The sequence below is a fragment of the Martes martes genome, assembly GCF_963455335.1.
Source record: "Martes martes genome assembly, chromosome: 8".
Classification (NCBI taxonomy): domain Eukaryota; kingdom Metazoa; phylum Chordata; class Mammalia; order Carnivora; family Mustelidae; genus Martes; species Martes martes.
Genome location: NC_137895.1, coordinates 38,371,637 through 38,387,270, shown reverse-complemented (window position 1 = coordinate 38,387,270; position 15,634 = coordinate 38,371,637). Strand labels below are relative to the sequence as shown.

The 15,634-nt window shown below is 36.7% G+C and overlaps 1 protein-coding gene across 3 annotated transcripts in view; it reads left to right on the top strand.

The window, feature by feature from the left end:
• The window catches only part of OTOGL (otogelin like), a gene marked incomplete at both ends in the record, with an annotated part of 129,943 nt that overhangs the window by 34,053 nt on the left and 80,256 nt on the right, over window positions 1-15,634 (top strand). For all 3 annotated transcript variants that reach the window (XM_080811915.1, XM_080811913.1, XM_080811914.1), the window contains 8 exons: window positions 594-702; window positions 1,862-1,908; window positions 2,368-2,513; window positions 3,625-3,748; window positions 5,435-5,612; window positions 9,306-9,430; window positions 12,240-12,449; window positions 15,349-15,514. In XM_080811915.1, the coding sequence (XP_080668041.1) occupies window positions 594-702; window positions 1,862-1,908; window positions 2,368-2,513; window positions 3,625-3,748; window positions 5,435-5,612; window positions 9,306-9,430; window positions 12,240-12,449; window positions 15,349-15,514 (1,105 nt within the window). The remainder of the gene's footprint in view (window positions 1-593; window positions 703-1,861; window positions 1,909-2,367; window positions 2,514-3,624; window positions 3,749-5,434; window positions 5,613-9,305; window positions 9,431-12,239; window positions 12,450-15,348; window positions 15,515-15,634) is intronic.

Sequence of the window (15,634 nt, the reverse complement as noted above, 5' to 3'; positions counted from 1 at the left end):
GGAATTCTTACTCTGAAAAAAGGTCAGCCGAACGAAACATGTGCTCAGTAACATGGTTGACTTACATTCTGGCTCAACCATCTTTCTTCATGAGAGAGGTAGCAAAGGCTTGTCTCTGCCCTAGTCCTCTGAGTACGAATCCCTGGCTCTTTATTATCTGTGTGACAATAGTGGAAGTCTCTCATTCTGAGATGAACAAAAGTTAAATCAAGAATATGTGAAAAAAAAAAAATGTGTTCACTCTCCTTCCTCCCCCTTCCCTCGAAAGCAAGGAATACTGTCTAGTTGCCTTTATTCTGTACAGCGAAACTTGAGGTTTTGAGGGCAAATCATGGAATAAAAAAGTTGAAAATCACCAAAATAGACCCTTAGGAGGTAGCTACTGATTGAGTTAGAACCAGGTTGTCAGTAACCTCTTTACAAGTAAAAATAAATAAATAAATAAATAAATAAATAAATAAATAAATAATAAAAGTATATTTTCAACACCTGGTGTAAACACGTGTTCAATAAAAGTTGATTGAATTATTATGTTAAAAGAACACATTTTTGTTATTTCTTTTGAGAATTTGATACATGTTTTTCTTAAATAGGCCTCATAATGGACAATGGGACTTGCATCTCCTTGGAAAACTGCCCGTGTAGTTTTCATGGATTAGCTTATTCAGTTGGTTCAAAAATTGAACAAGAATGTACTGAATGGTATGTGATTAATGTGCAACCAGTAATTTCTGTGCACCTGGCTAGTTGGCATCTTTACCATGATATATGTTTAAAGGAGCATACTTGTTACAGATTTTCTTCCAAAAATTCCAAGACATGGTTTGCATCTTATTAAAGTCTGTACGGGAGTGGGGCACGGGGTCATACAGATTTTCATATTTTAAAGATGAAAGCAAGTTCAAAAAAAAGTTGGAAAAATGTAGAAAATCTATCACTTCTTTTATAATTTAATTCTTTTCCCTTCTCTTGGCAATAATTCCATCAAATCATATACCCATGTAAGACGCCTATCTGTTGCATTTTCTTTTCATTTATAACTAGTACTTTGGATGTACTTTTCCTATTAGAATCTGATGGTGCTCCTGGCCTTCTCTATTTGGTACTTGATAAAGTGATGCTCTATATTGCCAATCCTTGGCCATGATGACATACAATTAGAATTTCTTATTACATTAGATAATTAAGACTATTCTAGGAAAGCATTGAATCCCTCTGGGGAAGTCTTCCAAAGAAACAGGTATAAATGTCATCAAGCCTTTTTCCTGTTGCTGTCAGTGTAATATAAGTGACATGCAGGTAGATAACCAACCATGTTCTTAGACACTCATTTAAACTCCTGCCTGTCAGACAGTTTGCTTCTCTCCTTCTCTCCTCAAACTCTTTTTGCTGACAGAAGGCAGAATTTATCTTACAGAAGAGGACATCTTTTCTCTTTAATGTCTGATGATCCTCAAAAGAGACTTTCTTAATTTGCAATAGATGAGATAATGTATTAACTGTTTATGAATGTTTCTCTAATAATATAGGTAAATACTTTTCCTGTGTGACTTCTTTTAGTTTAAGCAATGAGAAAAGGACATAAAACAGAAGTTCTCTGCATAGGACTTTTGTTCCTGACCATTCTGTATTCCCTTTGTATCATCTTTACTGATTTAAATATGACACACAATAAATAATAATTTAGGTACTGGCTAGTCCAAATTTATCAGTTAATTGAACTTTCGTCGATGTATTTTTCAAGTCAGATTATTATGAACCTATAAACATTGTATGTTTTGGTACATTAATCAGTACATTAATGCAAACAATAATACAGTTTCTCTATCTCAGTAATTAATAATCTTATAATTTCATTTAGTGTATGTGTTGGTGGTGTTTGGAACTGCACTGAACATGACTGTCCAGGTAAGCCTTTTAAAATGCTTTTAAAGAAAAAGTCTCACTTTCTGTAAATTGAAGGAAGAGAGCAATGATTTTCATGAGGTCATCTCATATATAACAAGAGATGTAATGATCAATAAATCCAGATATTCAGAGCATAAATAGAAAATTGAATAAAGGAGAGCTTTGAGCGGGAAACTGGTAAAAGTTTATTGAAGTAGTATAAATTACGAAACCTAAAAATTACGTGGAAGAGCTGTCATTCAATAAATTTTAAGTTAAATTTAATAACATAAATCTAGTAAGTTCATCAATCTAGTACATTTTAGACACTTTAGCTGTTTTTTTTAATACATGATTATTTACCCTAAGTCAGCTTACTTCTTTTTAACAATAGATACAATTCTTTCTCCACCTTCTCCTTCTCTCTCTCTTTCTTCTTTTTGTCTTTTCTTATTTTTACGATTTTTTTTTTTTTGGTAGTCCAATGCTCCGTTGTGGGTGATTCTCATTTTACAACATTTGATGGTCGACATTATTCTTTTATTGGAATGTGCCAATACATCCTTGTGAAGGGAACTGGAAAAGATAAATTCACAATTACTTTACAGAAAGCTCACTGTGAACAGGTAGGAGCATCTCAAAATGGCCAGAGGAATGTCCTTTATTTTGTTTTTGACTCAAGCGTCATTCTAGGTGAAGAGTGACCATATGAATAAGTACAGTTATTTTCTTCAAAAATAATTGTTAAGATGCATCATTATTCTCAATTTGACAAAGAAAGAAAAAATGTTGATAATTAATCTGTTTTACTATTGATTATATGATGTATCCTGATTTGAGATTAAAATATGAAAACATACATGTTTTAGGTTATTGTGTATTTAACTGTATTTTATTTCTTAAGAAATGGTATTTGTATGTACAGTTTGGGGCATATTTCATGTATGGTTGCACAATGAACCTAAGGTTTTGGTTATTTCAAAAACTACTATTTTAAAGAGGTGATTCTTGACAGGAAATGAATAGGCTTTGCATATTCTAAATAGATAAGATAAATTTCCAAGTATGCTGAGATACTTATTTTACAGCCTTTCTTCAAATAAACACATCAGTTATTTGTAAAGACACAGAGGTTTTCCTCTCTTAAGTCAGATAGTCAAAATTTTGCAGAAATCTTTAATTTTCTACTTTTATCGCAGTGTGAAATGGTTATTTCCAATAAAAATTCTGAGCTACTTTATTTGCTATTTACAGTTTGATTTTTTCCTTTGCAATACATCAGAGTCTGAATAAGCTTTCTACATAGAATCTTAATTCTCTTTGTTCTTTTCCTGATTGAATTTTTTATGCCTAATATGCCACTTAAGAGTTTGGAATGGTACTTTAACAATGTACTATGGAAAACTTAATTATTGGCACTTTGTTGAGAACATTTTTATTTAATGTTCTATGTAAAATATGGGTATGTATATGGTATACTTAATGTACTACATAAATACATATTTCATTAGGAATGGGGTTACATAAGGTGGATTGTGTGGTAATTACTTTATGATATTACTTATACTCAAGCCTTCTACATGCCAGAAATTGTTACATCTGTGCACTTCCTTTCTCTTTTCTTCTCCCCTGTCTCTCCCTTACTTTTTCTCATTCCCTTCTCCTACTATCACTGTCTCTTCCTGTGTCTCCATCTCCCTCTCATTTGTTTAACTGATGATTTGATTTTTTACGCAGAACCTTGGCTTGGTCTGCCTTCAGTCTATAACTCTGATTCTGGAGGATGATTTTAACAAACAAGTGACCCTAAGTAGGGGAGGACAGATCCTTACCAGTCCTAACCAAGGCTTCACCCTGAATGGTAAGAAGCTGTGATGTACTTTCCCTATGTTAACAACAACAATAAAACCAGCTAAATGAAGTTTTTGCCCATCGGCTGATTAACCTAACATTTGAGCTCCTATGTGTTGCCAGGTCCTCAGCTAGACATCTCAGAGATGGCCATGGTTGTTGGAACTAGTGTTCACCTCAAGTGGATTGGAGTTTGCAAGAGGAGAGGTGCAAGCAAAGAGCCACTTACATAAAATAGGATAAACTCAAAGATATGCACAGGGACTTTGGGGGTCTAAGTGAGTGCACCTCACCCAGCCTTGGGCAGGAGTGTCCAGGTATAGTCAGGCAAGTTTCCTGAATGAGGTGATGTTTTGTTCAGCATTCAGATCTGAGGATTATCAGGATGAAGTAAGTGGGGAAATGGTTTTGTGCAAAGCAAGGAGGTGTAGAACTCTGTGGTATGTTTAGGGGATATCATAACTAGTTTGGGACCACTAGCACCTGAAGAGGGTCATGGAGACTGTCTAACCATGAGAAGAGAGACATAGGTGGGAATGAAGACTGGAGAAAGCCTTATATGCCAGGCATCATTACGGTTTTCTTGTTTCTGCCTGTGTTCCAGCATAGTTATTGTTAGTACTCTCACTCCTAAAGACATCCCAATTTGTTTTACGAATTACATGGTCATGCTACTTGTTGTCATGTTAAGGAATTTGAACTTGATATGAAATTGAATATGAAATTATTATTATTTGACATTTTTATGTACAAAGATAACAATTTCATGTGGTTCAACCAAATATATAATGTTAGTGAGAAGACTGATACAATCTTTTTTTTTTTTTTTGGTAGACCACTATGGCAACCATGTGGAAATGGCTTTAAGAGATGCTAGCAGGAAATCTGGAGAGTAGTTAGGATGATACTGAAGTAGGGCAGGGAAGGAGGAGGAATTGCTGTAAGGCAGTGACAGTAGAGATAGAAAGAAGACAGACTGAAAAATTACTTAGGAAAAAAAGTGGTCTGAAGCTGCCGACTGGTTGGGGAAGGGTAACATGGAAAACAAAGTGATCAAAGAATGAATCTCTGATTTCTGGGTGTGGCAATCAGACTGATGTCAGAAATTATGATAGGGATACAAGAGCGACTCCTGTGCCAGCAAAAGTCATCACTTCAGACCTGAACACAAGTTTCTTGTCCCTAAAGGTGTCATAAAATGGTACATCTCAAGTCCTGCGCTCCCCTTTTTGCTGACAGACTCAAGGGAATGGGGAATTTTTGAGGAAAGTGCCACTTCCTTATTGAATCATGACCAGTTTGTGGAAGACCAGTTTAAAAAAAAAAAAAAAAGGACAGACTTCAAATGCTAAGGACTGTCCACACCAGCCAAGAGAGGCTCGCCAACTGAAATTACCTGTGAACGTGATAACCTATTAAAAAGATCTGCTGAAGATCCAGAAAGGAGAGATAGAAGAAAAACAGGAAAAAAGAAAGAACAAGGTGGCAAAAATTGTCCCTGGAACACAGGAGCAGGAACTGGGAGCCTGCCGGCTCCATGCCCTGCCCTCTTTCTCTCTTTTAAAAAATATTTCAAGTTTTTATTTAAATTCTAGGTTCCAGTCTCTTGAAAGAAGAGTTCTCATGTTGTACACTAGCATTTCCCAACACTACCTATGAATCTCAAAGCTGATTTATGTATGTTCTTTCCCCACAGGAATTGTTGAAATTCAAACTCTGTCATCCTTATTTATTCTTCTAAAAACCACATTTGGTTTAAAGATTCTGTTTGCTATAGATGGAGAAAGAATTTATATTCAGCTCACTAGTGCATGGAAAAGAAGAACACTAGGTCTGTGTGGCACTTTTAATGGGAACATAAGGGATGATTTCCTGTAAGTATCATTTCTGGACATGATTTAATGACTAGTAATTTAGAGGATACAAATTCTTTCATTGAAATCATTTACTTAACTAATAATAGCTTAGTCATCACTGTTCCAAGAGCTTTACATGATCGTCTATTTAAACTTTATGGCAATCCCCTGATTAGTAGCTCTGTTTTATAGATCAAGAAACTCACAGAGGCCCCAAAGTGGCAAGTAAATAGCTCAAAGCCATTTAGCCCAAATATAGTGGAGCTGGGCTTTGGGTGGTGTGACTCAGAGTCTGTGGGCTAACCCACAGAATAACCACCTCTGATTGTCTCCCCTGGCACCGGTCAAGCTTAACAGTATTTTATTTTTGAACATGCACTGCTTTAAAAAGAAAAAAATCTTTTTTTTTCTTTAAGATTTTATTCATTTATTTGACAGAGATCACAAGTAGGCAGAGAGGCAGGCAGAGAGAGAGAGGGAAGGAGGCTCCATGATGAGCAGAGAGCCCGATGTGTGGCTTGATCCCAGAACCCTGGGATCATGACCTGAGCTGAAGGCAGAGGCTTTAACCCACCGAGCCACCCAGGCGCCCAAAAGAAAAAAATCTTAGTATCATTGGCTATTAATGATAGTAAGTTATACCTTAAAAATATGAATATCCTTTGGTATGAATGATACCTCTACAGCAACCTTTTGGCATCTAGGTCACCTGGCTTTTATGATAGTTGGTGTTTCATCAGAAGAAAAGCAGTATAGTACAACTGTACCCCGCGTACTGGCGAAGCAGTTTCACCCACCTGTGAGAAGATACAGTGTATAATTTAGTGAAAACGCTCTGGGTACCTGTTCTTCTGCTAAGCACTGTGAGACAACTGAAGCAGGATCACATGGTTCCCATCCTCAGGCAGCTTGTATTGCAGGTCAGGAAGGAATAACAGCCTTCCAGAAATAATTAGGTCGACCCAAGGTATTAATCAGCTATATATAAAAACACTGAGGTAATTCCAAGACGTTAATTGTTGAGCTGTGTGGTGGTGGCTAGAAACATAGCCGGATTTGGAGTAGGTCATTGTGGACTGTGTAGCCAGGGAACATTTCATGGACAAGCCATTCCTCAAATATGATATTAAAATTTTTTTTCAAAAACCCTATTTTTTAAAACACTTCTGCATATTTTTTGCTATTTGGGATTTCTTCTGCCTCCCAAGTCTTTCTTGTGAATTCCTATATGTTATTTAACCCAATTCAGAATTTATTTGCTTCAAAACATGAGCTCACATCCCACCAGACAAAGTTAACTTTGACTGCTATCTATGAAAATGAAAATCTGTCCCTTATCTGTCTGGTTTCCACTTAAAATGGTGAAGGCTTTGAGAAGGAGGATCAAATTCTCGATCCTTCTGTTCCTAGGAACTAACATAGAGCCTTACATGAAGTAGATAGTTGAACTACATGGAGGTACGGTTTTAGTGTTTTTTTTTAACTTTTTAAAATTTAAATTCAATTAATTAATGTATAATGTATTATTAGTTTCAGAGATACAGGCCTATGATTCATCAGTCTTATATAACACCTAGTGCTCATTACATCATGTGCCCTCCTTAATGTCCATCACCCAGTAATCCCATCCCCCGACTCCCTCCCTGCCAGCAATCCTCAGTTTGTTTCCTGAGATTAAGAGTCTCTTATGGTTTGTCTTTCTCTCTGGTTTTGTCTTGTTTTATTTTTTGGAAGTAGGACTTTTAATAGGGCACCAAGAAGAGAATTTGCAAGGACAAGGAGAACCAGCACTTAAAATTTTAAGTTTCAGAAGAGAATTTATTTTATCTTTTCTTCTGGGTGACTAATTTGTTTTCAGCTTATTTAGTTCTTTATGTTTCATTTATTTGTAGCGCAGAATATCAATATCTTCATCACATTCATGAAATAGACTCTATTAAGTGGCTGGGCTAAAATGTGCAGAAAAGAAGTTGAAGCCTTGTTTCTCTTCTTTGTTTATCAGAATGGGTTAGCAGTCATTGTTTAACAGGTGGCAGATCTGTCTGCCTTTTTCTAAGGCACCAGTCTCCTCTGTGTATAAACATTCAGGCGTGATAACAGTGCAGGATAATATTTCAGGGGCAGAGATAACTTCTGAACAATGTTTAGCTTTCCAACAAAACAGTTAAAGTTCTTTACTTCATAAAGGTTAATGTGAATCTGCAAACATAGTGGGATGGAAAATATTAATTACTTGAAAATCTTGTTAAATATGGTGAGTTAAATTAAACTCAAGTTAAATTTGGTGAGCTATAGGATATTTTATAAAATGCAGTAAGTAAATGGGTCTACATTGTGGTTCCTCTTTTTTTTTTTTTTTTTTTGTATTTATTGTTTTTAAGTCAGTTCAGTGAAATAAGAGAGCCATGCTCTGAGTCAATTCCTCCTGGGAATCCTGACTACACCCATCACCTTGACCTATTTCATTGTCCTTTGCAGGGGTGAAGAAGGAAGGAGAGGGAAAGAAAGCAAAGAGCTACTGCTCTTCAATTTATCTGATTCTCGGTGTTCTTGTTTGAACAAAAGGAGATTTGTGGTTAGGTGTTTGTTATAATTCTTTACAGTTCTAGAATGGTTTAATTTTGAGGGATAGGAAAGGGGTGTGGGTGGGGACAAGGGATGAGCGTTGTGGAATGGCTTGTGAAACTCCTTTTAATTCTCCTCTCTCAGCCACTATCTGGTGAGAAGTTCCATATAGTTCCTAGTGACTAAGGTCAGTGGTAATCAAAGCAGTTCATTTAGGACAATAAAGAAAGCTGAGAAAAATCCTATTCTACTCTTTGGCCATGTTGTTGGGACTTTCATTAGTCAACTTTTACATGGTCAGAGCTTCCTACGGGAGACCTAGTCCATCCTGATTCTCTAGGTAGTTTTGACAATGTGCCTTACAGGGCCCAATAGGGATTGTCACTTACTAAATACTGGTTGGTGAGTTAGTAAATCTTGATGGCTGCTGGAGGGGGCATCTTAGTGTTCGGCTCTGCAGTGCTGTTGTGGTTTATAAGGCTCATTTAGGAAGAGTAAATGTTTCTCTTCCATTTTGTTTTGCTGAGGAAACTGAAGGAGTGAGCAACCTCAAATGAAGTATGCCTTTTATACCATTTTCCCTCAATTTTCTTTTGGTTTGTTTGGTAATTTCAAGATGGTACCTCGGTATTTAAGTGCATGTCATGGAAATGAAATATTCAGTCAGAAATATAGGCTATTTATATTTGGGACATTTGTCTTTATACTAAAAAGAATCATGTGAACTACCTACCTCTACCTCTGCCCATGAACCCTAGACCAAACATACGTTAGTGATTAGTGTGTGAATGATGTTTCATTAAAATGGTCAGAACTGGATTTGAATCTTGGCTGTGACACTTATCAGCTGAATGATTGTTATTTCTCTGAGCTTCTGCATTGCTTTCTCCATAAAATGGAAATTATATTTTCTTCATAAGGCTGAGGTGATAATTAAATAAAACTACGAAGGTCCACAATGGGACATATTATAAAGTCTTAATAACAGAAAGCTAATGCATGTATAATTTTAAAAAATAGAATATTTTAAACTCTAAGTTTTTTTGTAAATTAAAAAAAATAGTATCCTCCTTTTCAATTGTGGGAGACTAGGAAAAAATGAAACGAATGGGAAAGATTAAGATGCGTATTATCTTTGCTCTCTAGTTCTCCATCAGGCATGATAGAAGGTACCCCACAACTTCATGCCAATGCCTGGAGAGTTTCCTCCACTTGTTTTGCACCTGTTCATGTTCCTATGGTGGACCCCTGCAACATTAATCAACAAAACAGTAAGTCCTTCTTCATGCATGAGGAAAATTCCATATATTACTGTAATCTCATAAAATTAGAGAATTAGATATGCCTCTTTATCTAATCTAGGTTATTCTTTTTTAAAGAACTCCAGAAAATGACTATTTTATTTATGAGTTCACATTCACAAGTGCACTTATTTTAGGTGTTTGTGAATCTTCATACTCTTCACGAATGTGGTCTAGCCTTTTGGAGGTTTCAGATTCTTTAAATGTTAAAGAAGAATCTCTGGAAATCCTGTCATAATGCTGTTACAGGCTTGCAATGTTCGACTTCAGTTCCATAGTGTGACAACTCATACAGAGTCTTCTGTTACCATCATGAGACGGGTTCCTAATCATATGGCATGTTATGGCTTCATAAGCAGGAGCCAGTGACCCAAGGAAGCCTGTGCTATCAAGTGTGCAACAATTTGAGGTGGTCATGCTCCAGAGTTCCAATTTGCAATGACAGTGCAACAAACATGCCAAGAATTTCTGGCTGTGTTGTTTTACTAAAGCTACAGCAAACTATGCGAAAGGCTATTTCACTGATCAATAAATGAAGACATTATATAGACATACATACATATATATATACACACATATATATATACACACACATATATATACTCTCATAAAAACCCAGTACAATCTCTGGATTTTTGTAGTGGCTGTTTAGAAGGATTTTGTTGATTATCATATGGTCCTTATTATTAACGTACAGTTTTGGTATCCTGGAAAGAATACAAGATAATGCTCTCAGTGCTGCTGTTGTTCTGTTTAACCTAGCTTCTAAACTAGAAGATTGTTAACTCCTGTGGTCATTTTTCCTGTCTAGAGTAAGAGGATTAGACTAAAGTCTTGTGATCTCCATAACTCAATACTTTTAATCTCGCTTCCATTTAATAATACTTTCTCCCCTACTCTGTCCTTAAATTTCTACTAACAGATTTCTTTCTCCTTCCATCAGTCTTGCTCAGTTTGTTTCTAACTTTCTAGATTCTCTCTTTGATATTGCAGCAACTTTATTTTTTTTAATAACATGTAAATGTTGGAATAGAGTCTAAAGGATAAATTCAAATTCCCCCTGGTCTTTTACGACTTCCCTTTTATATAATCACTTTCGCTATATGTATAATCACTTTTATTCCCCAATCTCATGTCTTCTATGACATCTAGTCTAGAAATTATCCTTCTTCACCTTTGCCATGACCCAGTTTTTAAAATTTCAAATAGGTAAGCATAGAAAGATCCCCAATCTGAAGTGGATTTTGAAGGATATTTTTTACAAGGATCTTCTTGAGGCATTCTTTCACTTAATGTTAGTAAGAATATTTTTTGATCTACAAATCTTTAGGGCACATAGTAAAAGCCCCATAGTTGTATTCCTTTGTTTTGGAGTTCTTGGGGATTAGAAGAATGCTTGTCAACAGAATGCTATTATAGTCGTTATAGTCTAAGTTACCTGTTTTCATGTACATATGCATAGCCATGCAAAATATAATACTCAGATAATTACCATGTATTTTCTTACCAATGATAAATATATTTAAAATACTCGACAAAATAAGTTCAGATTTTTTAAAAATTCCAGTTAGTTAATATACAGTGTAATCTTAGTTTTAGATGTAGAAGTGATTCATCACTTACATATAACACCTGGTGCTCATCACAATTGCCTTCCTTCATACCCACCACCCATTTAGCCCATCCCTCCCCCACCCCCGCTCCAGCAACCTTCAGTTTATTCTCTATAGTTAAGGGTCTGTTTCTTGGCTTGTTTTCCCCTGTGCTGTTTTGTTTCTTAAATTCCACATATGAGTGAAATCATGTGGTATTTGTCTTTCTCTGACTGACTTCTTATTTCTCTTAGCTTATTTGCCCTCTAGCTCCATCGAAGTCATTGCCAATGGCAAGATTTCATTCTTTTTTATGGCTGGGTTCAAGTGTTTTGTTTGTTTGTTTGTTTGTTTGTTTGTTTTTAGAAAGATGGGATCTAGATTGCTTGGTCAAACTTGGTTACTTACATCATTTCTATCTGATCAGTCAATCTCAAGGGAAAAGTCAATAAATTTCAAGAAATGATGACACAGACCTCCCAAAATGGCTTAGTAGTTATATTTCATGGCCTTTAGCATGTGGTCCAATCCCTAATTTCTATTCATGATTCATTTATTCATGCATTCCTAGGTTCACTTATCAGACATTTTTCAGCTCCTAATATTTGCCAGACATTGTGCCTTGTGCAGACATTGTATTTGATGACTGTATGGTAACTGCCACAGTACATTCACCCCAGAGACTTCATTGGAATGCGATGTTTGCCAGTCCTTCCTGGATAATTGTGTATTCCAGGGAGTTGCTACAGCATCCGCAGTCTGGCACTGCTCTCACTGTGTGTGGCTGTCTGGAGATAAGCCTTCCAATCCTCACCAATTTTTTACAGCAGAATTGGGGCAATTTTCTATGAAGATCCACAGACAATGGGGTGATTGAGGCTGTTTCTATTGAACCTTCTGTTACTCCTCTTATTCAGCTATAACACAATACTTTTTTGGGGGGGGGGTTAAAAGCTTATTAGGTATGGAATAAGGGCTGTCACCAATATCACTAAAGGTAAAAACAAACCCACAAAACAGGATAAATGGAAAATAGTGATTCTTGTTGAAAATAATACTGCAATTCAGTATATTCCTAGGAAAGCAAGATGCTTAGATAGTTCTGGAACTTGGTACTTAGCAGTATGATCTAGACTAGTAAATGAGGTGCTAATGGATTTTGGTGGGGGGGGTGGTTTGTCTGTTAGTTGGATACGCAGCACACTGTGATGTTATCCACCGAGAGCTCTTCGCTGCTTGCCACATCTACATCAGCCCCGGGCTGTACTATCAGCTGTGCCGCCATGATGCTTGCAAGTGTGGAAGCGCCTGTCTCTGCAATGCTCTCGCCCACTATGCCTACCTCTGTGGCCAGCGTGGTATTATCATCGATTTCAGAGCTCAGATTTCGTTCTGTGGTGAGTATGATGACAGCACAGATAAAGATGATCAGATGACATTTTAGAGATTTTTGTGTAATTAACTGCCCCCTTTTTTTTTTAAAGAAAGGTCAATATTTCCCAAGTTATCTGGAATATGATTATAGTGTGCAAACATGAAAAACAAAGGAACTACTTCACTTCTTAAAATTAGAGCTGTATGGGATAAGACCAATCCTTTTTTTTTTTTTTTTTTTTTACTATTTTTATTATAAGCAAAATTAGAGTTATAACAGCATGGTTTGAGATATGCAACAGAAATAATGTGAAAAATTTGAAAATTTATCATAGAAATGTCACATCGAAGTATCGGAAAGTATAGGCGATTTGTAGTTAAATACACAACAGGTAAATATCTCAAGTTCAACCTCATGGCTTGCAGTGTCTGTTGTCTCATTCATGGTAGATTGTGTCCTTTCTTTATATGATCTATAATTTTTTGTGAGGACTACCCATTGCCCTGCTGCTGTTAGAATCTTTCAGCCCCTGGGTTTCAGGAGTGTTACTCTCTCCACCTTTCCATCCCTGCTCCCTGCTACAGGTTTCATTAAGCTTTTTCCTATCGCTGCAGGGGTATGACTGGCCAGTTTTGATAGTAATTTGTCAGCTTGGGCTTTCTAAGATAAAAATAATGTAAATACAAAAGTAATGTAAATTCATATACCAAACTGCACAGGATGTAAATCTGAGATTTAATTTCTCAGAGGATACTTTATTTCTTCAGACACCCCACAGAATCAGAGAAGATTTCCTGGCCTCTTCCTGTACTATGATCCGATTTCTTCTAGTTCAGGAGTTGGCAAATGATACCTTTGGGCTTCCAATATTTTTGTAAATAAAGCTTATTGCCCATATACATCCATATTGTCTATGGCTGCTTTGGAGCTACAAGGACGGAGTTGAATAGTTGTGACAGAGACTGTGTGTATGGCCTCCAAAGCTGAGGCCATGTACCATTTGGCCCTTTCCCAAAAAAGTTTGCTGACCTCTGCTGTAGTACGTCTTTCAACTGAGGAAGGAGCTTTTCTGAGAGTCAAGTTAAAGTTCTCCCAGTTCCTTGCCTTGTGAAGGATCAACTCTCATTTTCCTTTCCTGCATGAGTTAAATGTAAGGTTCAAGATTACTGGGACTCATTCTCCCTTTCTCTTCTCTAAGTTCTGGATTTTATTTCCCTCTTTACATCTGGTATCTGGGGAGATAAACCCTCGCCCATTTTTTCCTCACAAGATCAATTATACATTTAACATAATTTCCATTATATTTTATCTAGCTTTTTCTAGTTTTTTTTTTTTAAAGGATTTCATTTATTTATTTGAGAGAGAGAGAGAGAGAGAGAGAACATAAGCTGGGGGAGGGACAGAGGAAGAATGAGAGAATCTCAAGTAGACCCCAAACTCAACTGACTGAACCACCCAGACGCCCCTCTAGGTTTTTTTATTTTTTTACAGGTGTGTTTTTAGATTATTTTACCTTGTCTACTATAACCAGTTTGGGTTGGTCTAAAGAGAATTGGGAAGGTTTAGAAAAAAGTATGAACATGATTCAGAAAGTGAAAAGTAAGATCTATGAGTATGAATCTATTGAGCCAAGTTTTGCCTTATTTGTAGAAGACTTCAAGGTTACTTAGTTTTAAAGAATGTCACAAACAAGATGATGTCAGTATAGCAGCAATAGATTTAAAATGTGAGGACAGAAAGTTTATTTGGACATGCAAATACCTTATATATTAAAAAAATATAGTACAGACTGTTAAAGACTGTTATGGAATGTCACACTTCAGAATGTTTCAAAATAGAACTTTATACATCTGTTACACTTCTATTGAGGCAAACACAGTTGATCCTGGAACAATGTGGGAGTTGGGGGCACTGATTCCCCACCACCCACATACTCCAAATTCATGTATAGCTTTTGACTCCTGGTAACACTTAACTACTAATAGCTTACTATTGCCCAGAGCCTTACAGATAACGTAAATGGCCAATAAACACATATTTTGCTTATGCATTATGTAGTATATTCTTTTTTTTTTCTTTTAGATTTTATTTATTTATTTGACAGAGATCACAAGTAGGCAGAGAGGCAGGCAGAGAGAGGAGGAAGCAGGCTCCATGCTGCGCAGAGAGCCTGATGTGAGGCTCGATCCCAGGACCCTGGGATCATGACCTGAGCTGAAGGCAGAGGCTTTAACCCACTGAGCCACTCAGGTGCCCCATATGTAGTATATTCTTATAATAAAGCAAGCCAGAGGAAAGACAGGAAAGACAGTGTTATTAAGAAAATCATAAAGAAGAGAAAATACATTTACTCCTGTTCTTTATTTATTGAAAAAATCCAAGTATAGGTGGACCAACCCCTGTAGTTCAAACCCATGTTGTTCAAGGGCCAACTGTAAGCATTTTATTTATTTGCTTATTTGTTTATTCTTTCTATATAAAGAAATATATATATTATTCTTTATATAGAAAGAAATATATATAAAAATATATATTATATATATAAAATAAATATATATATCTTTTTAAAAATAATTTTTTTAAAAATTTATTTGAGAGAGAGCATGAGCACAAGCAGGGGACGGGGGGAGAGGGGCAGAAGAAGAGGGACAGGCAGGCTCCCTGCTGAGCAGAGAGCCCCACAATGTGGGACTTGATTCCAGGACCTGAGATCATGACCTGAGCTGAAGGCAGATGCTGAGTGACTGTGCCATCCAGGTGCCCTTCTTTACTATGTCTGTTATAGGATTCTGGAATGTTCTAAGGTTTACTGATGTATAATATATCTTGGTTTTTCATGCTTCTATCAGAGGCCTATGACCCAGCATAAATGTCTCTGCCCCCTGTGGCAGTCCTTCTCACCTGATGCTCCTTCATCCTAGGGGTCGTGTGTCAGAAGGGCATGCTGTACCATCACTGCTCCTCCTTTTGTCGCCGCTCCTGCACCACCCTCGCCACCCCGGAGCAGTGTAATGACGACTGCGCTGAAGGCTGCAACTGTCCCGAAGGCAAATACTATGAAGACACGCTTAGCTTTTGTGTGCCCATGTAAGTCACAGGAATGGGCTGCCAGGCTCCAGTGTCTCTTTGTCCTTACAGGTTAAATGGGCTTGCATCCTTGTTTTGTTTCTTTCTTTTTTTTCCAAATTTAACTGACTCAGCACCATT